The following is a 19,977-nucleotide window of genomic DNA, read 5'->3' on the forward strand; positions in this document are numbered from 1 at the left end:
CTGGTTAGTTCCTACTAAACAGTATTATTCTATAACTATCATGCCCTAATGTCTACCTCAACATCCGTTATGGTAAACTTCCTTCTTTAGCTGGGCAGTGTCCAATGAAAACAAAGCCACCAAGAACAAAATGTACAAGTAAATTTGAAAATGCTTTATGTACAAGTCACACACAGTTAGACTTTTCAACATTTTGTAAAACAGCTGACAACTTTCACTGACTACTAACTGAAGTGAGGTCATGGGGACAGTGTCAAGCCACTGAACACTTCATTTAAATGAGCTGATAGAGAACCAAACATTAACTCACCAACAAAAAAAACATTCTAAAACCTACACTGAATATGCCTCATGAACCTTTTGATGTAGTTACAACAGCCAGAACTGCCATGTTTGTGTCTATTATACAAGAATAATAGTACACTTTTATAATGGGAGTTATAAAATCGCAGTACATTTTCAACCATATGGACTAGTCTGAGCAATGATTCAACTCAAGTAAATTATGTCCAATGTACAAATCTTTCTTAGATGAAAAATTAAATGTTACAAAAGTGTTATAGTCCTTGACATGAATATGTTTACCCCCAGTAGTAAGGCACAGTGACTAAGCGCTCGACTCAATCAGTAGCACTGAAGAACCTGCACTACAAATTTTAAAGCAATGTTCCCACATTCAGAAGTTACCTTTACATTTCAATTGCGCTATAGCACAGATCTTCAGCGCTACGGATTGAATTGTGCCCTTCCATAACACTAGAGCAACCACTCCAAATGTATTACTTTAACTTTGGGATCATAACATTGTACCCTCAGTCATTTGGAAAGGAAATCATGGGCCGATGTGACCACCATACATTAACTCAAAGCCACATTACTTACTGAAGGACATATTGAACATTACAAACAGCAATTAAGAGAAATACATTGTTCTGTGTGCTGCTGTTTTAACATCAGAATCATGGACACAAACTCTGCTGGAGTCAACCGGTAGCTCTTCCATGTTTACTGCAATGAAAATGACCCTTGATGTTCGTTGCCCACTATAGATTTACTTGTGTGTGTGGTGGGAGAGGAAATGCAGTCAGACAAGTTGGAGTGGTGGTTCACTACTTTAGCTGTCCACAAGGGGGGTTACTAGAGGGCTCTTCAGTGACCAGATTATTTGTTCACTGCTAAGACATTTTTATTTTTATACCAAAGTCAACAACATCCACGATGGAGATGTCTTGCTGGCCAGTCCAGTTGTCAGCCAACCAAAAGTGATGAAGAATAAAGAGTGAGGTGTGAGGTCCTTGGTACATGCAGGTACTGTGCTCTAAAGAGGAGCCCAAATTATACAGAGGGTGGAGTAGGTTGGCCTGCTCATAGATCTGGCGTGCCAATGCCAACACTAAATGAGCATTGTCACAGCTGACCATCAGAGTTGGCAAGACAGCACAAACCGATCTGGGCCAAGATAGGGGTGGGGGTAATGAGTTGAGAAGGATTTGTTGCATATTGTGCTGTGGTAGCTGGAGTGTTAACCACGTGTCAGCTGGTTTAAACATCTCCCTCATCCTCCTTGTCCTTCTTCTCCTCACTTGGTAAGTCTGGCAGTCGGAAACACTCCTCAAAGAAGTTAACTAGTGATTGGCTCAGGTGTTGCCGTGTGCCATCGCTATGCAGGAAGTGTCCCTCATCTGGGTAGATCTACAGTACAGAGACATTACAAAATAAAAGGCACGTAGGTAGGTAATAATATTTGACACACTGCTCATAATGCCTTCATAACAATGTCCTAAACATATTGTCAAGCTTACCTGTAGAGAGTAATTTGCCTTCTCATTGATTAAATGGTTGATGAATTTTGCAGAGTGCTGGAAATGGACTTTCTCTTTAGGGAAGGAGAGAGAGTAACATGACATGCAAGATGTGTATATTCAGTCACAGTACTTCAACATTCAGCCTCAGAGTTAATCAGTTAATAAGACTACTTTGACAGTAACTTAGCCAATGCCCAAATAGCAGTTGGCAAGACAGCACAAACCGATAGATCTAGGAAAGGCTAACTTATCGATAGTAATGACTGTACCATCAGCAGTTGGATGGATGATCATGTACTTCCTGTCCATTAGGTGAGCTGCCCGGTGTGCTAAACTTGCCACCTGAAGGAAAGAGGACAGCGAACGGCAGCATGAAATACAGATGATTTAACACCTTGTCTGACTAGCGGATAAAGTGTACAAAGTGATGGATCTTTACCGAGTATACTCGAGAGTCTGTCTTTGGTGATCCAAGGTATCTCTCTGAAAATGCTGAAGCTGGTGTATAAAGAAGGAACACACAATAGCATGTTATAAGGCACTGTTCAAACTAAAATGCATTGTTTGTGGTGAGAAATTATTCATGCAGCAAGAAATGATGCTGCAAAAGCAAATCATTACGTTATACCATATAACTTGAAATCTGTGATGGGCGAGACGGCTGCTCCACATTTAAGCAGGGAGTCTTCAGAACTTAAAAGCAGGGTGGCTAAATATCCTCCATAAACCTATATAAACAGATAAGGTACAGTTAGTGAGGGACACTTAATAGTATCGTGTTTCTTGAACAAACAGTGTAGAAATACATTGTTGAAATATCAAGGCTTGAGCCTTCACATACACCACTCCAAAGACAAACTGCATACAAATTCTAACTTTCTATAGACAAATGAGGACTGAGTTCCAAACTGAAACCTGATTGAAATATTTGTTGTTGCTGGGCCGTAGTGTGTAGTTGCTCTCGTAGTTATGAATCCCAAATGGGACCCTATTCCTTTTATAGTGCAGCATAGAGCAGAAGCTCACCACATATCTAAACTCAGCAAAAAAAGAAACCCTCTCACTGTCAACTGTGTTTACTTTCAGCAAACGTAACATGTGTAAATATTTGTATGAACTTAAGATTCAACAAATGAGACATACATTGAACAAGATCCACAGACATGTGACTAACAGTAATGGAATAATGTGTCCCTAAACAAAGGGGGGGTCAAAATCAAAAGTAACAGTCAGTATCTGGTGTGGCCACCAGCTGCATTAAGTACTGCAGTGCCTCTCCTCCTCATGGACTGCACCAGATTTGCCAGTTCTTGCTGTGAGATGTTACCCCACTCTTCCACCAAGGTACCTGCAAGTTCCTGGACATTTCTGGGGGGAATGGCCCTAGCCCTCACCCTCCGATCCAACAGGTCCCAGATGTGCTCAATGGGATTGAGATCCAGGCTCTTCGCTGGCCATGGCAGAACACTGACATTTTTGTCTTGCAGGAAATCACGCACAGAACGAGCAGTATGGCTGGTGGCATTGTCATGCTGGAGGGTCATGTCAGGATGAGTCTGCAGGAAGTGTACCACATGAGGGAGGAGGATGTCTTCCCTGTAACGCACAGCGTTGAGATTGCCTGCAATGACAACAATCTCAGTCCAATGATGCTGTGACACACCGCCCCAGACCATGACGGACCCTCCACCTCCAAATCCCGCTCCAGAGTACAGGCCTCGGTGTAACGCTCATTCCATCGACGATAAACGCGAATCCGTCCATCACCCCTGGTGAGACAAACCGCGTCAGTGAAGAGCACTCTTTGCCAGTCCTGTCTGATCCACAACTGTGGGTTTGTGCCCATAGGCGACGTTGTTTTCGGTGATGTCTGGTGGGGACCTGCCTTACAACAGGCCTACAAGCCCTCAGACCAGCCTCTCTCAGCCTATTGCGGTCAGTCTGAGCACTGATGGCGGGAATGTGCGTTCCTGGTGTAACTCGGGAAGTTGTTGTTGCAATCCTGTATCTGTCCCGCAGGTGTGATGTTCAGATGTACCGATCCTGTGCAGGTGTTGTTACACGTGGTCTGCCACTGCGCGGACGATCAGCTGTCTGTCTGTCTCCCTGTAGCGCTGTCTTAGGCGTCTCAAAGTACGGACATTGCAATTTATTGCCCTGGCCACATCTGCAGTCCTCATGCCTCCTTGCAGCATGCCTAAGGCACGATCACGCAGATGAGCAGGGACCCTGGGCATCTTTTCAGAGTCAGTAGAAAGGCCTCTTTAGTGTCGTAAGTTTCCATAAATGTGACCTTAATTGCCTACCGTCTGTCTGTAAGCGGTTAGTGTCTTAACGACCGTTCCACAGGTGCATGTTCATTAATTGTTTATGGTTCATTGAACAAGCATGGAAAACAGTGTTTAAACACTTTACAATGAAGATCTGTGAAGTTATTTGGATTTTTACGAATTATCTTTGAAAGACAGGGTCCTGAAAAAGGGACAATTCTTCTTTTTGCTGAGTTTAGATATGTGGGAGTGAGCTTCTGCTCTATGTTCCAAACAGAGTAAAACCCTCGCCTACTCTTTCTTCAGCTCAGATACTGTACTTGAATTGACAAGAAGAGGAGTAAAGGGAACTTTTTTTTCCTTTTTTTTACATGGTTTGAATAAGTAGCTAGCTTCTTTTCTTCAAGCATTGATTCTCCCTACCTTTCCATATACTCCAATTCGACTTTTGTCGATGTACATTTCTTTCGATATCAGTCTAGAATAAAGAAGAATAAACAATCAATGCTTTGTTGGTGTTAGATTTCAACAACCCAGTAACGTACTATAATGAAAAATCAGTTTTTCCCACTGTAGTTAAACTGTACCTGCAAATAGCAACTGTAAGATGTGTTAACATGGTGTTAGCATATAAAGAGGGAGCAATTATTTGAATTCTCAAAGAAGATTATACTGTGTCCAGGTGTGTCTCTCCCTCCGTTCCCACCTGAGGGCCTCCATCTGGTCCCTCTCCTCGATCACGCCCAGTTTCCTCCTGATGCGGTGGAGGAGGTTGGTGCCCTGGAACCCGGACCCGTGGCCGTCAAAGCGGATCACAATGGTGCTATAACTGCTCACCAGCACCGTGGCCCAGTCCACACGGAACTGCTCTGTCACCATCTGTCCGCCAGGCGTTCCGTCCCTGGGGGAAACAGGACAGGCGGAATCAATGATCCATTATAGCGCTCTGTGATGGTCCAATGTCAAAACAGAATATGCTATAATTATAATATAATCTCTACTGGGGATTGTATGATATTTTTTATCTAGATTAACATAGTAACTGTATTGTGTGTGTGCGGGGGTAGTTGTTGCCATACTTACACTAGTAGCAGGAGGGGGTAGTGAGCTGTGTCTATGAAACCAGCTGGCTTCAGAATCTGCATCGTCAGAGCTGCAAGAAACAAGACTAAATCAAATGTGGTTCTTCTTAAATGATCATATCAAATCTCCTAACTAATGCCATTGTTAGAGTGCAGCCCAGTAGTGCATATCAGCATTTATGAAGACATTATACAAAGGGTGAGTCTAATCTTGAATGCTGTGTCATGACTGTCCTGTGAGGATACAAATAGGTCAGATCAGCTTGGCAATGGATGACTTCAACCAGGCCCTCTCTCACCGACAGAGAGGGGAGAAGGTGGGGGGTTGACACCTCATGCCCGGTTTTAAATTGGAGGAGATCCAGGGTCTCCCTCTCCAAATTCACCAAGGAATGTGCTTTGTCTCCAGAGATGTTTTCCCGCCGAAACTCAAACACATTCTAAAGCGAATACTAGAACATTATTTGTAACATAGAATGTGGGGAATTGTCAGAGGCGATCTAAAGAATAATAATGTCATATGGGTTGTTATTTTGTGATGTCATTAAAAGTGTTAAAAAGGAAATACTGTAACTTGAAGATTATATATACACTACATGTACAAAGTCTACATCCTTAACGTTGTGTATTAATTATTTTTGTTAAGATAAGAATGGGATTTTAGGAGCCATTAGAGATCATTTGTTTCCTATAAACTTTGCACAGTAAGTAGCCACGCCCGAGTGAGGTCAGAGCGCGTGTCAGCCTGACGGAACCACCCCTTTCGACCAGAGTGCATAAAGGATTGGTAAAGAAATTAACTTTCAGACCAGAGAGGCGTGTAGCTGCAGCTCACATCCAAAGTGGTTCGAACTCTGAATATCAACATAAGGTAGAGGTGAGAAGCTCACCTCCCGGACAATCATTGGTAAGGCTGATTAGCTGTCCTAAGTAAAGTATCTAGAAAAGTGAATTTAAGTGGGACCATTCTACTACTCTTCTCAAATCACTATAGTATGCTACTCTCACCCCCCAATGGGAACCATCGACAGGCTGGCTAGCCTATCTTCAAAGAGGCAGTTTCAGGAGCGATTGGAAGGTTTGTGTGATTACTGTGAGAGTACAGTGGCAAGAAAATGTATGTGGACTCTTTGGAATTACCTGGATTTCTGCATACATTGGTCATAAAATTTGATCTGATCTTCATCTAAGTCCCAACAATAGACAAACACAGTCTGCTTAAACTAATAACACACAAACAATTAGACGTTTTCATGTCTTTATTGAACACTGTGTTAACATTCAGAGCGCAGGGTGGAAAAAGTATGTGAACCCTTGGATTTATAACTGGTTGACCCGCCTTTGGCAGCAATAACCTAAAACAAAATGTTTTCTGTAGTTGCCGATCAGAGCTGCACATTGGTCAGGAGGAATTTTGGACAATTCCTCTTTACAAAACTGTTTCAGTTCAGCAATATTCTTGGGATGTCTGGTGTGAACCGCTCTCAAGGTCATGCCACAGCATCTCAAATCGGGTTTAGTTCAGGACTCTAACTGGGCCACTCCAGAAGGCGTATTTTCTTCCATTCTTTTGTTGATTTATACTTCTGTGTTTTGGGTTGTTGTCCTGTTGCATCACCTAACTTCTGTTGAGCTTCCATTGGCGGACAGAGAGTCCTGCAAACTGTGTTGATAAACTTGGGAATTCATTTTTCCGTCGATGATAGCAAGCTTTCCAGGCACTGAGGCAGCAAAGCAGCCCCAAACCAGAATGCTTCCTCCACCATACTTTACAGTTGGGATGAGGTTTTGATGTTGGTGTGCTGTGCCTTTTTTCTCCACACAGTGTTGTGTTTTCCTTCCAAACAACTAAACTTTTGTTTAATCTGTCCACAGAATATTTTGCCAGTAGCGATGTGGAACATCCAGGTGCTCTTTCGCGAACTTCAGACGTGCAGCAATGTTTTCTTTTGGACAGCAGTGGCTTCTTCCGTGGTGTCCTACCATGAATATCATTCTTGTTTAGTGTTTTACATATCGTAGACTCGTCAACAGAGATGTTAGCATGTTCCAGAGATTTCTGTAAGTCTTTAGCTGACACTCTAGGATTCTTCTTAACCTCATTGAGCATTCTTTTCATTTAGATGAAAAGGGCATTGTCTAGCTTCCTATGCATAGTTGCACCATGGAGGGATACCTACTGTAATCGTCTATGGTGATGGTCTCGTACTCCACTTTGGGCATCTGCATGCTGTGGTACGTGTTATTCACTCCCTCGTTAGTCTCCAGGTCCAGGACCTCTGCAGTGACATGGAAGAAACAGTCTCATTGTTCACTTACAGTATAGTCTGAGTGGCAGCTTCATGAAGCATCAAACACATTTCCCATTGAATTTTTTGTGATGTGATATTAAAGACACTATACTGAATGAAATGCCCCTCTGCTTCAGTGCCCTTTATGGTACAGGCCAGGGTCAGGCTTCATAGCACTCACTCTGTCTGTCTTTTGTGCTGTAGATGGCAACACTGGGTACATCGGGGCCTGGATGTGTATACATGGGGGTTGGGTGGGGGGCAGAGAAAGAGAGAGAGAGGTGGAGGTTATTATAGGAATAAACACTTGAAGGTTCATATAAATGGCCTCTAATGGAAAAGCCAACAAAATACACATTTCACTGTATTTAAAAAACAGAGATTGTAAAAAAAAATGCCTCTCACTCTCTTTCCATCTTTAGTAATGCAAGTCTAGAAATAACCCTTCTCAGCCAGCCATGTGTCATTACTGAGAAGCCACTGTCTGTCTGTAGCACCCTGGGGAGCAGCTGAATGAATACCTGGGTGTTATTATTACTCCTAACAGACCAGGGCTGCTCTCCACTCACAAGATCGAATTAATGAAAAGGTTGTTGCCCTTTTTCCTCTCCAAAGCGGACCCTCTAAACAAATCAGCTGCCATGGCAACTGCACCGGTAGGAGAGAACGATGATTAACGTTCTCAGAGAGAATGAGAACACAAACATAAAAAAGGCCATGCAGCGCTGAGCCCGTCCTCATCTGTCCCTCCCTGGGCCCTGCTCTCATTTCAGACAGAACCTTGTCTGACACACAGGAAGCAGGGCAGGACATACTATGCCAACTACGGCAGTTCACATTGAGCTACATCTGATTGGCAAGTAGAAACAGTGGTTAGTGGTGTACTGCAGTCAGATTCAATACAACCTTTTGCCATAGCATTGAACATTAATTCAATTTAATATTTTGACTCAGATGTTTTATTTATTTTATATATTTGACACTAAACACCCCACTAAAACCTCAGCAGCATAGCCAAATACTTTTTATTTATGTATCACAAAAATCTACTGATTCAGGAAAGTACAACATATACTGCTTAGTGTTCAGGATTCAAGGTCAGGAGCACTCACCTTTACAGTTAAGCAGGAAGTACTGAATGTTGTGGCTGAAGGAGCCCTCCACATAGCCACACTTGAACTCACATGACAGACAGCGGCGGTTGAACGGGCCTTTAGTGTCCGCACTGATATAGGATAGATACAGTAAACCACGCTATTAGCATTATCTGGAGTATTTCTGCTGTCTTATCTGGTGTCCTATGTGAATTTAAGTTCTCTCTCTCCCTCCCTCCCTCCTTGAGCCCTGGGACCATGCCTCAGGACTACCTGGACTGATGACTCCTTGCTGTCCCCAGTCCACCTGCTGCTGCTCCAGTTTCAACTCTTCTGCCTGCGGCTATGGAACCCTGACCTGTTCACCGGACATGCTACCTTGTCCCGGACCTCGACTCCCTCTCTCTACCTCACCTGCTGTCTCTAACTCTGAATGATCGGCTATGAAAAGCCAACTGACATTTACTCCTGAGGTGCTGACCTGTTGCACCCTCTACAACCACTGTGATTATTATTATTTGACCCTGCTGGTCATCTATGAACATCTTGGCCATGTACTGTTATAATCACCACCAGCACAGCCAGAAGAGGACTGGACACCCCTCAGAGCCTGGTTCTAGGTTTCTTTCTAGGTTTCTTCCTAGGTTCCTGCCTTTCCAGGGAGTTTTTCCTAGCAACCGTGCTTCTAGATCTGCATTGCTTGCTGTTTGGGGTTTTATGTTGGGTTTCTGTATAGCACTTTGTGACATCGGCTGATGTAAAAAGGGCTTTATAAATACATTTGATTGATTATACCCTGTTAGATAAAAACAATTACATAGTGATCTCTCACAGAATAAACCCTCTAACTCTACCTGTAGAGGTGTCGTCGTTTTGGATCATCCTCTGTGCTCAAAAAGTATCTGTAAAACATTGTGATGAAAATCAGTTTGGAGTTCGATGACTATTACCTGAACAAGAGAAGGTAAGTCAAGTTCCCATGGTAACATTTGATCAACTATAAGTGATAATAAATTATATGTATTTAGGAATCATAGTGGTACTATTTGGTCACGTTACTGTAATGTATGGGTGGAGAGACTTACATGAGCTGCTTGTCTTGGCTGTAAGCTAGTATCTGAGTAACGTCCCAGTCTCCTGATGTCAGGGACTGCAGCGTGTCTGTGCTGGTGTTGGGCTGGAATGGAACAATACATGTCAACATGACAACTACAGGTTAAAGAACAGTTGGCTACAGTTGGCTCTGGCAAACAAACAGCAGAGACCTGAGGACACCATCCAACCTGGAACTGAAACAGACCAGATACAACTTCAATAATCACTGAGGTGTCGAAGCCTTTGAGCCCAACAAATGGCAGGAATCTCGCAGGCTACCCCACCCAAATCCAGAGGCTTTTGAAGCCCTCTCCCACTGTTCAGAGACCACCCACTGGCATTTTCCACAAGAAATCTGCCTCCAGAAATAAAAGCTTCTCCCAAGTGTGTGTAATACCTACTCCTGTTGCCTGCTGCTGGGGTTCCACCTGGCGATCTGTTCACCGCCTTCCCTGTCTTGTCTCTCCCTGTCTGGTACAGGTACCCCCACCACACTCCCCCCTCTCTCCCGAGCTTTCGTTCACCTCCAGCACACAGGCACCGTTGGGGAGACTGACTGAACTTACAATGGCTAGCCCCAAGTCATTATGTATTTTTTATTGTGCATTGTACTATTTGCCCCATGACTCCTGTATGCTTTGTTGACTATGAGCTTTCTTGTTTACCCAACCATGCTACATACTATGTTTGTTCCCACACTCAGGACTGACACTATTGGTTACACAGACTTTTGGCCTCCTTATAACCACCTCTCGCTGGCTTTGTATTCATGTTACCTGATGAAATTGCTGTACAATATGATCTTGTTGCCATCTAATGCACATTAAAATGTTATTAATCAACACTGCAGAGCTCTCCCTGTCCTCTGCCGTGCCTTGATTGTATTACTGTTGATGATATCGGGAAATGTGCATGTTCACCCTGGCCCATCTACTATTGCTAGCTCCAATTCTGACTTGTGCTCTGATATCTGCTTCACTGATTTCTGCTCTCGTAAAAGCCTGGGTTTTCTTCACTTCAACACTAGAAGCTTATTACCTAAAATGGATCAATTGAAAGTGTGGATTCACAGTTCCAATCCAGATGTGTTGGTCATTACTGAGATGTGGTTAAGGTAGACTGTTTTGAATACTGATGGTAACTCTTCTGGCTATAACCTTTTTTGACAAGACAGATCTTCCAAAGGTGGGGGAGTGGCAATCTTTACCAACGATCACCTTTAGTGCTCGGTTGTCTCCACCAAACAAATTGATTTGCTGGCTTTAAGCAATTAACTTTCTAATAGCTCTTTGTTGACTGTCGCTGGGTGTTATCGTTCTCCATCAGCACCGGCCTGTACCCTACCTGCCCTTAGCTCTTTCCTGGCCCCTTACACTAAGTCAGAATTTTTCCTGCTAGGTGACCTAAACTGGGACATGTTTAAACCACCTGACCAAGTCCTAAAGCAACGGGACTCCCTAAATCTTTCTCAGATTATTACCAATCCCACAAGGTATGACTCCAAACACCCAGAAAAGGCTACTTTCCTCGATGTTATCCTCACAAATAATCCTGATAGGTATCAGTCTGGTGTTTTCAGTCTGGTGTTTTCTGTAATGACCTTAGTGATCACTGTTTTACAGCCTGTGTTCGTAATGGCTGCTCAGTGAAATTACATATCCTGATTTGACGCTCGGCAAAAAAACTTTAATGAGCAAACCTTCCTTCATGATTTGGCCTCTGTAAATTGGTACAGAATCAGCTTGATCCCCTCTGTCGAAGACGCTTGGACCTTCTTTTTTTTTTTTTTTCAGTGGTATTGTTAACAAACAAGGCCCCATAAAGAAAACGAGAATTAAAAACAAGTTCAGCCCCTGGTTCAACCGTGATCTTGCATCTGTGTTCTTTTGCCCATCTTAATATTTTATTTTTATTTACCAGTCTGAGATACAGCTTTTTCTTTGCAACTCTGCCGAGAAGACCAGCATCATGGAGTCGCAACTTCACTGTTGACGGTGAGACGGGTGTTTTGAGGGTACTATTTAATGAAGCTGCCAGTTGAGGACTTGTGAGGTGTCTGTTTCTCAAACTAGACACTCTAATGTACTTATCCTCTTGCTCAGTTTCTATTCTGGTTAGAGCCAGTTTGCACTGTTCTGTGAAGGGAGTAGTACCCAGCATTGTACAAAATCTTCAGTTTCTTGGCAATGTCTCACAATGAATAGCCTTCATTTCTCAGAACAAGAATAGACTGACGAGTTTCAGAAGAAAGGTCTTTGTTTCTAGCCATTTTGAGCCTGTAATCGAACCCACAAATGCTGATGCTCTAGATACTCAACTACTTTAAAGAAGGACAGTTTTATTGCTTCTTTAAATCAGAACAACAGTTTTCAGCTGCTAACATAATTGTGAAAGGGTTTTCTAATGATCAATTAGCCTTTTAAAATTATAAACTTGGATTAGCTAACACAATGTGCCATTGGAACACAGCAGTGATGGTTGCTGATAATGGGCCTCTGTACGCCTATGTAGATATTCCATAAAAAATCTGCCGTTTCCAGCTACAATAGTCATTTACAACATTTCTGATCAATTTTATGTTATTTGGACAAGAACTTAGCTATTCTTTCAAAAACAAGGACATTTCTAAGTGACCCCAAACATTTGAATGGTAGTGGACATAACTCCAGGAAGGAGGACAGTGTTGTTCTACCTGGGAGGTTGACATGGAGATATGGAAGAACTTGCCCCTCCCACCCTGAGGTATAGCTCTGGTAAAGAAGAACTTGTATCCATCATGGGAGAAGAGTGGCGCTTCGTTCTACAGTAGGGAGAGAAAGGAGGAGTGAGTCTGAGTACATGAGACAACTAAATCGGTAAAATGCACTTCTGTCCCTTCTTCTGTAAGTGTTGACTGTAATGTATGGGTTGTTTTTTTGTGTGTTGTGAGTGATAAATGTTATAAAATGCTTTTACTGTTCATATCACTTACCTGTTTGTGTAGCCAGCTATCACTTTCATCCTCATGTTTCTGGAAAAGTATGAGATAGCAAGTAAGGGCTAGGGCCAGTGTAAGAGGGTGGCAATGTGTGCATGCATGCATGTTTGTGTGTGTTCTTGTGTGTGTGTGTGTGTGAGAGAGAGAGTTCCACCTTAGTGCAGACTCCTGTGGTGGCCTCACACAGTGTCAATATGGAGTTGTTCTGGGCTCTGTTCAACCAGTTGACTGCCAGCTTGGTGGTGGTGGCCCACATAACCATTGTGATGTAATATTCCATTCTACAAAAATAACACAATGGGATGAGTTACAAGTTTAGGTAAATTCATTTCCTATCGTTTCAGAATTGCCATGGTTAATGCGGTATACATTATGATGCAAGCTTATTCCATGATGAATATGGCCCGTAGTCCAAATTTAGCCAGCAGGTGATTTTATATGCCCCCACCAAGTAAAAAAAAAATGTTTATACACATGTATACATATACTCCATGCATACACATACACACACACATATACAGTGCCTTGCGAAAGTATTCGGCCCCCTTGAACTTTGCGACCTTTTGCCACATTTCAGGCTTCAAACATAAAGATATAAAACTGTATTTTTTTTGTGAAGAATCAACAACAAGTGGGACACAATCATGAAGTGGAACGACATTTATTGGATATTTCAAACTTTTTTAACAAATCAAAAACTGAAAAATTGGGCGTGCAAAATTATTCAGCCCCCTTAAGTTAATACTTTGTAGCGCCACCTTTTGCTGCGATTACAGCTGTAAGTCGCTTGGGGTATGTCTCTATCAGTTTTGCACATCGAGAGACTCACATTTTTTCCCATTCCTCCTTGCAAAACAGCTCGAGCTCAGTGAGGTTGGATGGAGAGCATTTGTGAACAGCAATTTTCAGTTCTTTCCACAGATTCTCGATTGGATTCAGGTCTGGACTTTGACTTGGCCATTCTAACACCTGGATATGTTTATTTTTGAACCATTCCATTGTAGATTTTGCTTCATGTTTTGGATCATTGTCTTGTTGGAAGACAAATCTCCGTCCCAGTCTCAGGTCTTTTGCAGACTCCATCAGGTTTTCTTCCAGAATGGTCTTGTATTTGGCTCCATCCATCTTCCCATCAATTTTAACCATCTTCCCTGTCCCTGCTGAAGAAAAGCAGGCCCAAACCATGATGCTGCCACCACCATGTTTGACAGTGGGCATGGTGTGTTCAGGGTGATGAGCTGTGTTGCTTTTACGTCAAACATAACGTTTTGCATTGTTGCCAAAAAGTTCAATTTTGGTTTCATCTGACCAGAGCACCTTCTTCCACATGTTTGGTGTGTCTCCCAGGTGGCTTGTGCCAAACTTTAAACAACACTTTTTATGGATATCTTTAAGAAATGGCTTTCTTCTTGCCACTCTTCCATAAAGGCCAGATTTGTGCAATATACGACTGATTGTTGTCCTATGGACAGAGTCTCCCACCTCAGCTGTAGATCTCTGCAGTTCATCCAGAGTGATCATGGGCCTCTTGGCTGCATCTCTGATCAGTCTTCTCCTTGTTTGAGCGGAAAGTTTAGAGGGACGGCCAGGTCTTGGTAGATTTGCAGTGGTCTGATACTCCTTCCATTTCAATATTATCGCTTGCACAGTGCTCCTTGGGATGTTTAAAGCTTGGGAAATCTTTTTGTATCCAAATCCGGCTTTAAACTTCTTCACAACAGTATCTCGGACCTGCCTGGTGTGTTCCTTGTTCTTCATGATGCTCTGCGCTTTTGACGGACCTCTGAGACTATCACAGTGCAGGTGCATTTATACGGAGACTTGATTACACACAGGTGGATTGTATTTATCATCATTAGTCATTTAGGTCAACATTGGATCATTCAGAGATCCTCACTGAACTTCTGGAGAGAGTTTGCTGCACTGAAAGTAAAGGGGCTGAATAATTTTGCACGCCCAATTTTTCAGTTTTTGATTTGTTAAAAAAGTTTGAAATATCCAATAAATGTCGTTCCACTTCATGATTGTGTCCCACTTGTTGATTCTTCACAAAAAAATACAGTTTTATATCTTTATGTTTGAAGCCTGAAATGTGGCAAAAGGTCGCAAAGTTCAAGGGGGCCGAATACTTTCGCAAGGCACTGTATATATAGACACACATAAATACACATATATACACATACAGTGGGGCAAAAAAGTATTTAGTCAGCTACCAATTGTGCAAGTTCTCCCACTTAAAAAGATGAGAGGCCTGTAATTTTCATCATAGGTACACTTCAACTATGACAGACAAAATGAGAAAAAAACCTGCACCAGGCTGGGAAGACGGAATCTGCAATAGGTAAGCAGCTTGGTTTGAAGAAATCAACTGTGGGAGCAATTATTAGGAAATGGAAGACATACAAGACCACTGATAATCTCCCTCGATCTGGGGCTCCACGCAAGATCTCACCCCGTGGGGTCAAAATGATCACAAGAACGGTGAGCAAAAATCCCAGAACCACACGGAGGAACTAGTGAATGACCTGCAGAGAGCTGGGACCAAAGTAACAAAGTCTACCATCAGTAACACACTACGCCGCCAGGGACTCAAATCCTGCAGTGCCAGACGTGTCCCCCTGCTTAAGCCAGTACATGTCCAGGCCCGTCTGAAGTTTGCTAGAGAGCATTTGGATGATCCAGAAGAATATTGGGAGAATGTCATATGGTCAGATAAAACCAAAATATAACTTTTTGGTAAAAACTCAACTCGTCGTGTTTGGAGGACAAAGAATGCTGAGTTGCATCCAAAGAACACCATACCTACTGTGAAGCGTGTTTTTCTGCAAAGGGACCAGGACGACTGATCCGTGTAAAGGAAAGAATGAATGGGGCCATGTATCGTGAGATTTTGAGTGAAAACGTCCTTCCATCAGCAAGGGCATTGAAGATGAAACGTGACTGGGTCTTTCAGGGCAACGAAGGAGTGGCTTCGTAAGAAGCATTTCAAGGTCCTGGAGTGGCCTAGCCAGTCGCCAGATCTCAACCCCATAGAAAATCTTTGGAGGGAGTTCAAAGTCCGTGTTGCCCAGCAACAGCCCCAAAACATCACTGCTCTAGAGGAGATCTGCATGGAGGAATGCGCCAAAATACCAGCAACAGTGTGTGAAAACCTTGTGAAGACTTACAGAAAACGTTTGACATCTGTCATTGCCAACAAAGGGTATATAACAAAGTATTGAGATACACTTTTGTTATTGACCAAATACTTATTTTCCACCATAATTTGCAAATAAATTCATAAAAAATCCTACAATGTGATTTTCTGGATTTCTTTTCTCATTTTGTCTGTCATAGTTGAAGTGTACCTATGATGAAAATTACAGGCCTCTCTCATATTTTTAAGTGGGAGAACTTGCACAATTGGTGGCTGACTAAATACTTTTTTGCCCCACTTTATATAGACACACATACTCATTTAAAAACAAGAATCTTTATCTTTACTATTTTCTACTATGAAATAACACTTATGGAATCATGTAGTAGCCAAAAAAGTGTTAAATCAAAATAGATTTTTATATTTGTGATTCTTCAAAGTAGCCACCCTTTGACTTGTTGACAGCTTTGCACACTCTTGGCAATCTCTCTTTTCATCACTCTGCAGTCCAACTCATTCCGAACCATCTCAACTGGGTTGAGGTTGGGTGATTGTGGAGGCCAGGTCACCTTCTTATTTTTTTATTTAACCTTTATTTAACCAGGCAAGTCAGTTAAAATAACAAATTCTTACTTACAATGACAGCCTAGGAACAGTGGGTTAACTGCCTTGTTCAGGGGCAGAACAACAGATTTTTACCTTGTCAGCTCAGGGATTCGATCCACCAACCTTTCGGTTACTGGCCCAACGCTCTAACCACTAGGTTACCTGCTGCCCCATCTGATGCAGCACACCATCACTCTTCTTGGTCAAATAGCACAACACCCTGGAGGTGTGTTTTGGGTCATTGTCCTGTTGAAAAACAAATGATAGTCCCACTAAGCGCAAACCAGATGCGATGGCGTATTGCTGCAGAATGTTGTGGTAGCCATGCTGGTTAGGTGTGCATTGAATTCTAAATAAATCAGACACTGTCACCAGCAAAGCACCCCCACACCTCGTCCTGCATGCTTCACGGTGGGAACCACACATGCGGAGATCATTCGTTCATCTACTGGAAACAAAAATTGCAAATTTGGACTCATCAGACCAAAGGACAGATTTCAAACGGTCTAATGTCCATTGCTCATGTTTCTTGGCCCAAGCAAGTCTCTTCTTATTATTGGTGTCCATTATGTGTCTGATACGTGAACTCTATGAAGCATTTATTTGTGCTGCAATTTGAGGTGCAGTTAACTCTAATGAATTTATCCTCTGCAGCAGAGGTAACTCTGGGTCTTCCTTTCCTGTGGCGGTCCTCATGAGAGCAAGTTTCATCATTGCGCTTGATGGTTTTTGCATCTGCACTTGAAGAAACTTTCAAAGTTCTTGAAATTTTCCTGATTGACTGACCTTCATGTCTTACAGTAATAATGGACTGTCGTTTCTCTTTGATTATTTGAGCTGTTCTTGCCATAATACGGACTTGGTATTTTACCAAATAGGGCTATCTTCTGTACACCTGTCACGTTCGTTGTATGGATGAGACCAAGGCGCAGCGTGAGATGAATACATCTTCTTATTTAATGAAACAAAGGACACTTAAACAAACTTACAAAACAACAAAACTAATATGACGCTACATATGATAAGTGCAGACACAGGCAACTAACACATAGACAATAACCCACGAAATACCCAAGGAATATGGCTGCCTAAATATGGTTCCCAATCAGAGACAACGATAAACAGCTGCCTCTAATTGAGAACCAATCTAGGCAACCATAGACATACATAAAACCTAGATTAGTGAACACCCATAGACATACAAAACCCCTAGACAGGTACAAAAACAACGATAAACAGCTGCCTCTAATTGAGAACCAATCTAGGAAACCATAGACATACATAAAAACCTAGATTAGTGAACACCCATAGACATACAAAACCCCTAGACAGGTACAAAAACAACGATAAACAGCTGCCTCTAATTGAGAACCAATCTAGGCAACCATAGACAAACATAAAACCTAGACTAGTGAACACCCATAGACATACAACACCCCTAGACAGGGGCAAAAACACATACATCACCCATGTCACACCCTGACCTAACCAAAATAATAAAGAAAACAAAGAATACTAAGGTCAGGGCGTGACAATACCACTCCTACCTTGTCACAACACAACTAATTGACTCAAACGCATTAAGGGAAGAGAAGAAATTTCACAAATTAACTTTTAACAAGGTACACCTGTTAATTGAAATGAGAGGATGAGAGAATGCCAAGAATGTGCCAAGGGTAGCTACTTTGAAGAATCTCAAATATAAAATAGATTTTGATTTGTTTAACACGTTTTGGGTTACTACATGATTCCATATGTGTTATTTTATAGTTTTGATGTCTTCACTATTATTCTACAATGTAGAAAATAGTAAAATAAAAAAGAAAGAAAAACCCTTGAATGAGTAAGTGTGTCCAAACTTTTGACTGGTACTGTGTGTATATATAGTTGGATATAAAAGACTGTAAAAACACCAGGAAATCATCTCCAAGTGATTTTAATTTTGGAAATGTGTTCCAAAGTATTCCCACGCATAATAGAGAGATACTGTATATGTGATCGTATAAAAATGTAAGCAAGATTTGAAATGATTATGTTTTAGTCAAAAGTTATTTCTGTGCTTCTTGCGGTCAATTTGCAATCTACAAATGATTTGTAATTTTGTTCCGGCTCCTGACCATGCGCTAAAGAAAATAATTGTCCCGCGGCTGAATCTAGTTGATGATCCCTTCCCTATGGGATAATAAAGATTATCTTGAACCGTGCAACTGTGTCATTCAGTCAGTGAGACACTTACCCTATCCTGGGGTCGTCAGGTTTCTTCATCTCCACCGTGTGAAGGGGGCCGTTCAAACTCACTACAGACAGGTGTACTACAGGGTTCTCCTCCCCAGCCTGCAGGGGAAAAGACAGGTCAGAAATCATATAATTCAGTGGGTTATACGGTATCTATATGGATCCCTTTTGTCTGTGTGAAGTCAACTGTCAGATCCACACAACTCTGTAGAAGAGTTTATCCCTTTTCTGTTCTGACCTGGGTTTGAACCAGAGACGATCTGCACAACAACAATTGGTACTCATTCAATACCACTCACCCAAAAATGTCAGGGCAGTGTAGGGCAAAGAGGACAGAGAATATAGACAAGAGGCTGTCTCTGGGATTTACCTTGGGGTAATGGTACTCCAGCCCTATTGGATACGGGGCGCCAGTGAAAATAGGGACCTCCATCTTGGGCACCAGGGTGTCGTTGATGGTGGCGTAGGACAGTCTGAGACCATCTGGAGACCACCAATGGGCTATGTGGGTCTGAAGGATCTCCTCTGAAACAACAAATCCCATAAACAATGAACTACTGTATCACACTGTATAAAAAATATGGTGATAAATAACATCCATTCATCTTCAAGGCAGGCTTTAAGACTATAAGGTTTCCAAGATTAATAATAAAGCTAATAGTCTGTTGTTTACTGATACGATGTACACTGAACAAAAAGTTCAAAGTTTCAAAGATTTTAGTTACAGTTCATATAAGGAAATCAGTCAATTGAAATGGATTCATTAGGCCCTAATCTATGGATTTCACATGACTGGGAATATAGATATGCATCTGTAGGTCACAGAATACCTTTAAAAAAAGGTAGGGGTGTGGATCGGAAAACCAGTCAATATCTGGTGTGACTACCATTCACCTCATGCAGCGCGACACATCTCCTTACATAGAGTTGATCAGGCTGTTAAATGTGGCCTGTGGAATGTTGTCCCACTCCTCTTCAATGGCTGTGCAAAGTTGCTGGATATTGGCGGGAACTGGAACACACTGTCGTACACTGTCGTACACGTCAACACAGAGCATCCCAAATGTGCTGAATGGGTGACATGTCTGGTGAGTATGCAGGCCATGGAAGAACTGGGACATTTTCAGATTCCAGGAATTGTGTACAGATCCTTGTGACATGGGGCCGTGCATTGGGCCTCAGGTTCTCATCACGGTATCTCTATGCATTCAAATTGCCATCGTTGGTCCCCCCCTAAAATGCAATTGTGTTTGTTGTCCGTAGCTTATGCCTGCCCATACCATAACCCCACCACCACCATGGTGCACTCTGTTCACATCAGCAAACCACTTGCCCACACAACGCCATCTGCCCGGTACAGTTGAAACCGGGACTCATCGGTGAAGA

At 42.4% G+C, this 19,977-nt stretch overlaps 1 protein-coding gene across 3 annotated transcripts in view; it reads right to left on the minus strand.

The window, feature by feature from the left end:
- Positions 1-364: 364 nt before the first annotated feature.
- The window catches only part of LOC110530968 (dipeptidyl aminopeptidase-like protein 6), a 121,011-nt gene continuing 101,398 nt past the window's right edge, over positions 365-19,977 (minus strand). For 2 of the 3 annotated variants that reach the window (XM_036986027.1, XM_036986028.1), the window contains exons 9-26: positions 18,962-19,116; positions 18,593-18,690; positions 12,769-12,895; positions 12,609-12,647; positions 12,330-12,437; positions 9,628-9,719; positions 9,397-9,444; positions 8,561-8,673; positions 7,630-7,677; positions 7,338-7,436; positions 5,159-5,228; positions 4,782-4,976; positions 4,499-4,553; positions 2,434-2,533; positions 2,245-2,303; positions 2,075-2,147; positions 1,803-1,876; positions 365-1,692 (exon numbers count right to left, since the gene is read on the minus strand). In XM_036986027.1, the coding sequence (XP_036841922.1) occupies positions 1,543-1,692; positions 1,803-1,876; positions 2,075-2,147; positions 2,245-2,303; positions 2,434-2,533; positions 4,499-4,553; positions 4,782-4,976; positions 5,159-5,228; positions 7,338-7,436; positions 7,630-7,677; positions 8,561-8,673; positions 9,397-9,444; positions 9,628-9,719; positions 12,330-12,437; positions 12,609-12,647; positions 12,769-12,895; positions 18,593-18,690; positions 18,962-19,116 (1,703 nt within the window). In that variant the 3' untranslated portion in view covers positions 365-1,542. The remainder of the gene's footprint in view (positions 1,693-1,802; positions 1,877-2,074; positions 2,148-2,244; positions 2,304-2,433; positions 2,534-4,498; positions 4,554-4,781; positions 4,977-5,158; positions 5,229-7,337; positions 7,437-7,629; positions 7,678-8,560; positions 8,674-9,396; positions 9,445-9,627; positions 9,720-12,329; positions 12,438-12,608; positions 12,648-12,768; positions 12,896-18,592; positions 18,691-18,961; positions 19,117-19,977) is intronic. The other variant, XR_005052935.1, reaches the window with a different exon arrangement.

The sequence above is a fragment of the Oncorhynchus mykiss genome, chromosome 8, assembly GCF_013265735.2.
Source record: "Oncorhynchus mykiss isolate Arlee chromosome 8, USDA_OmykA_1.1, whole genome shotgun sequence".
Classification (NCBI taxonomy): Eukaryota; Metazoa; Chordata; class Actinopteri; order Salmoniformes; family Salmonidae; genus Oncorhynchus; species Oncorhynchus mykiss.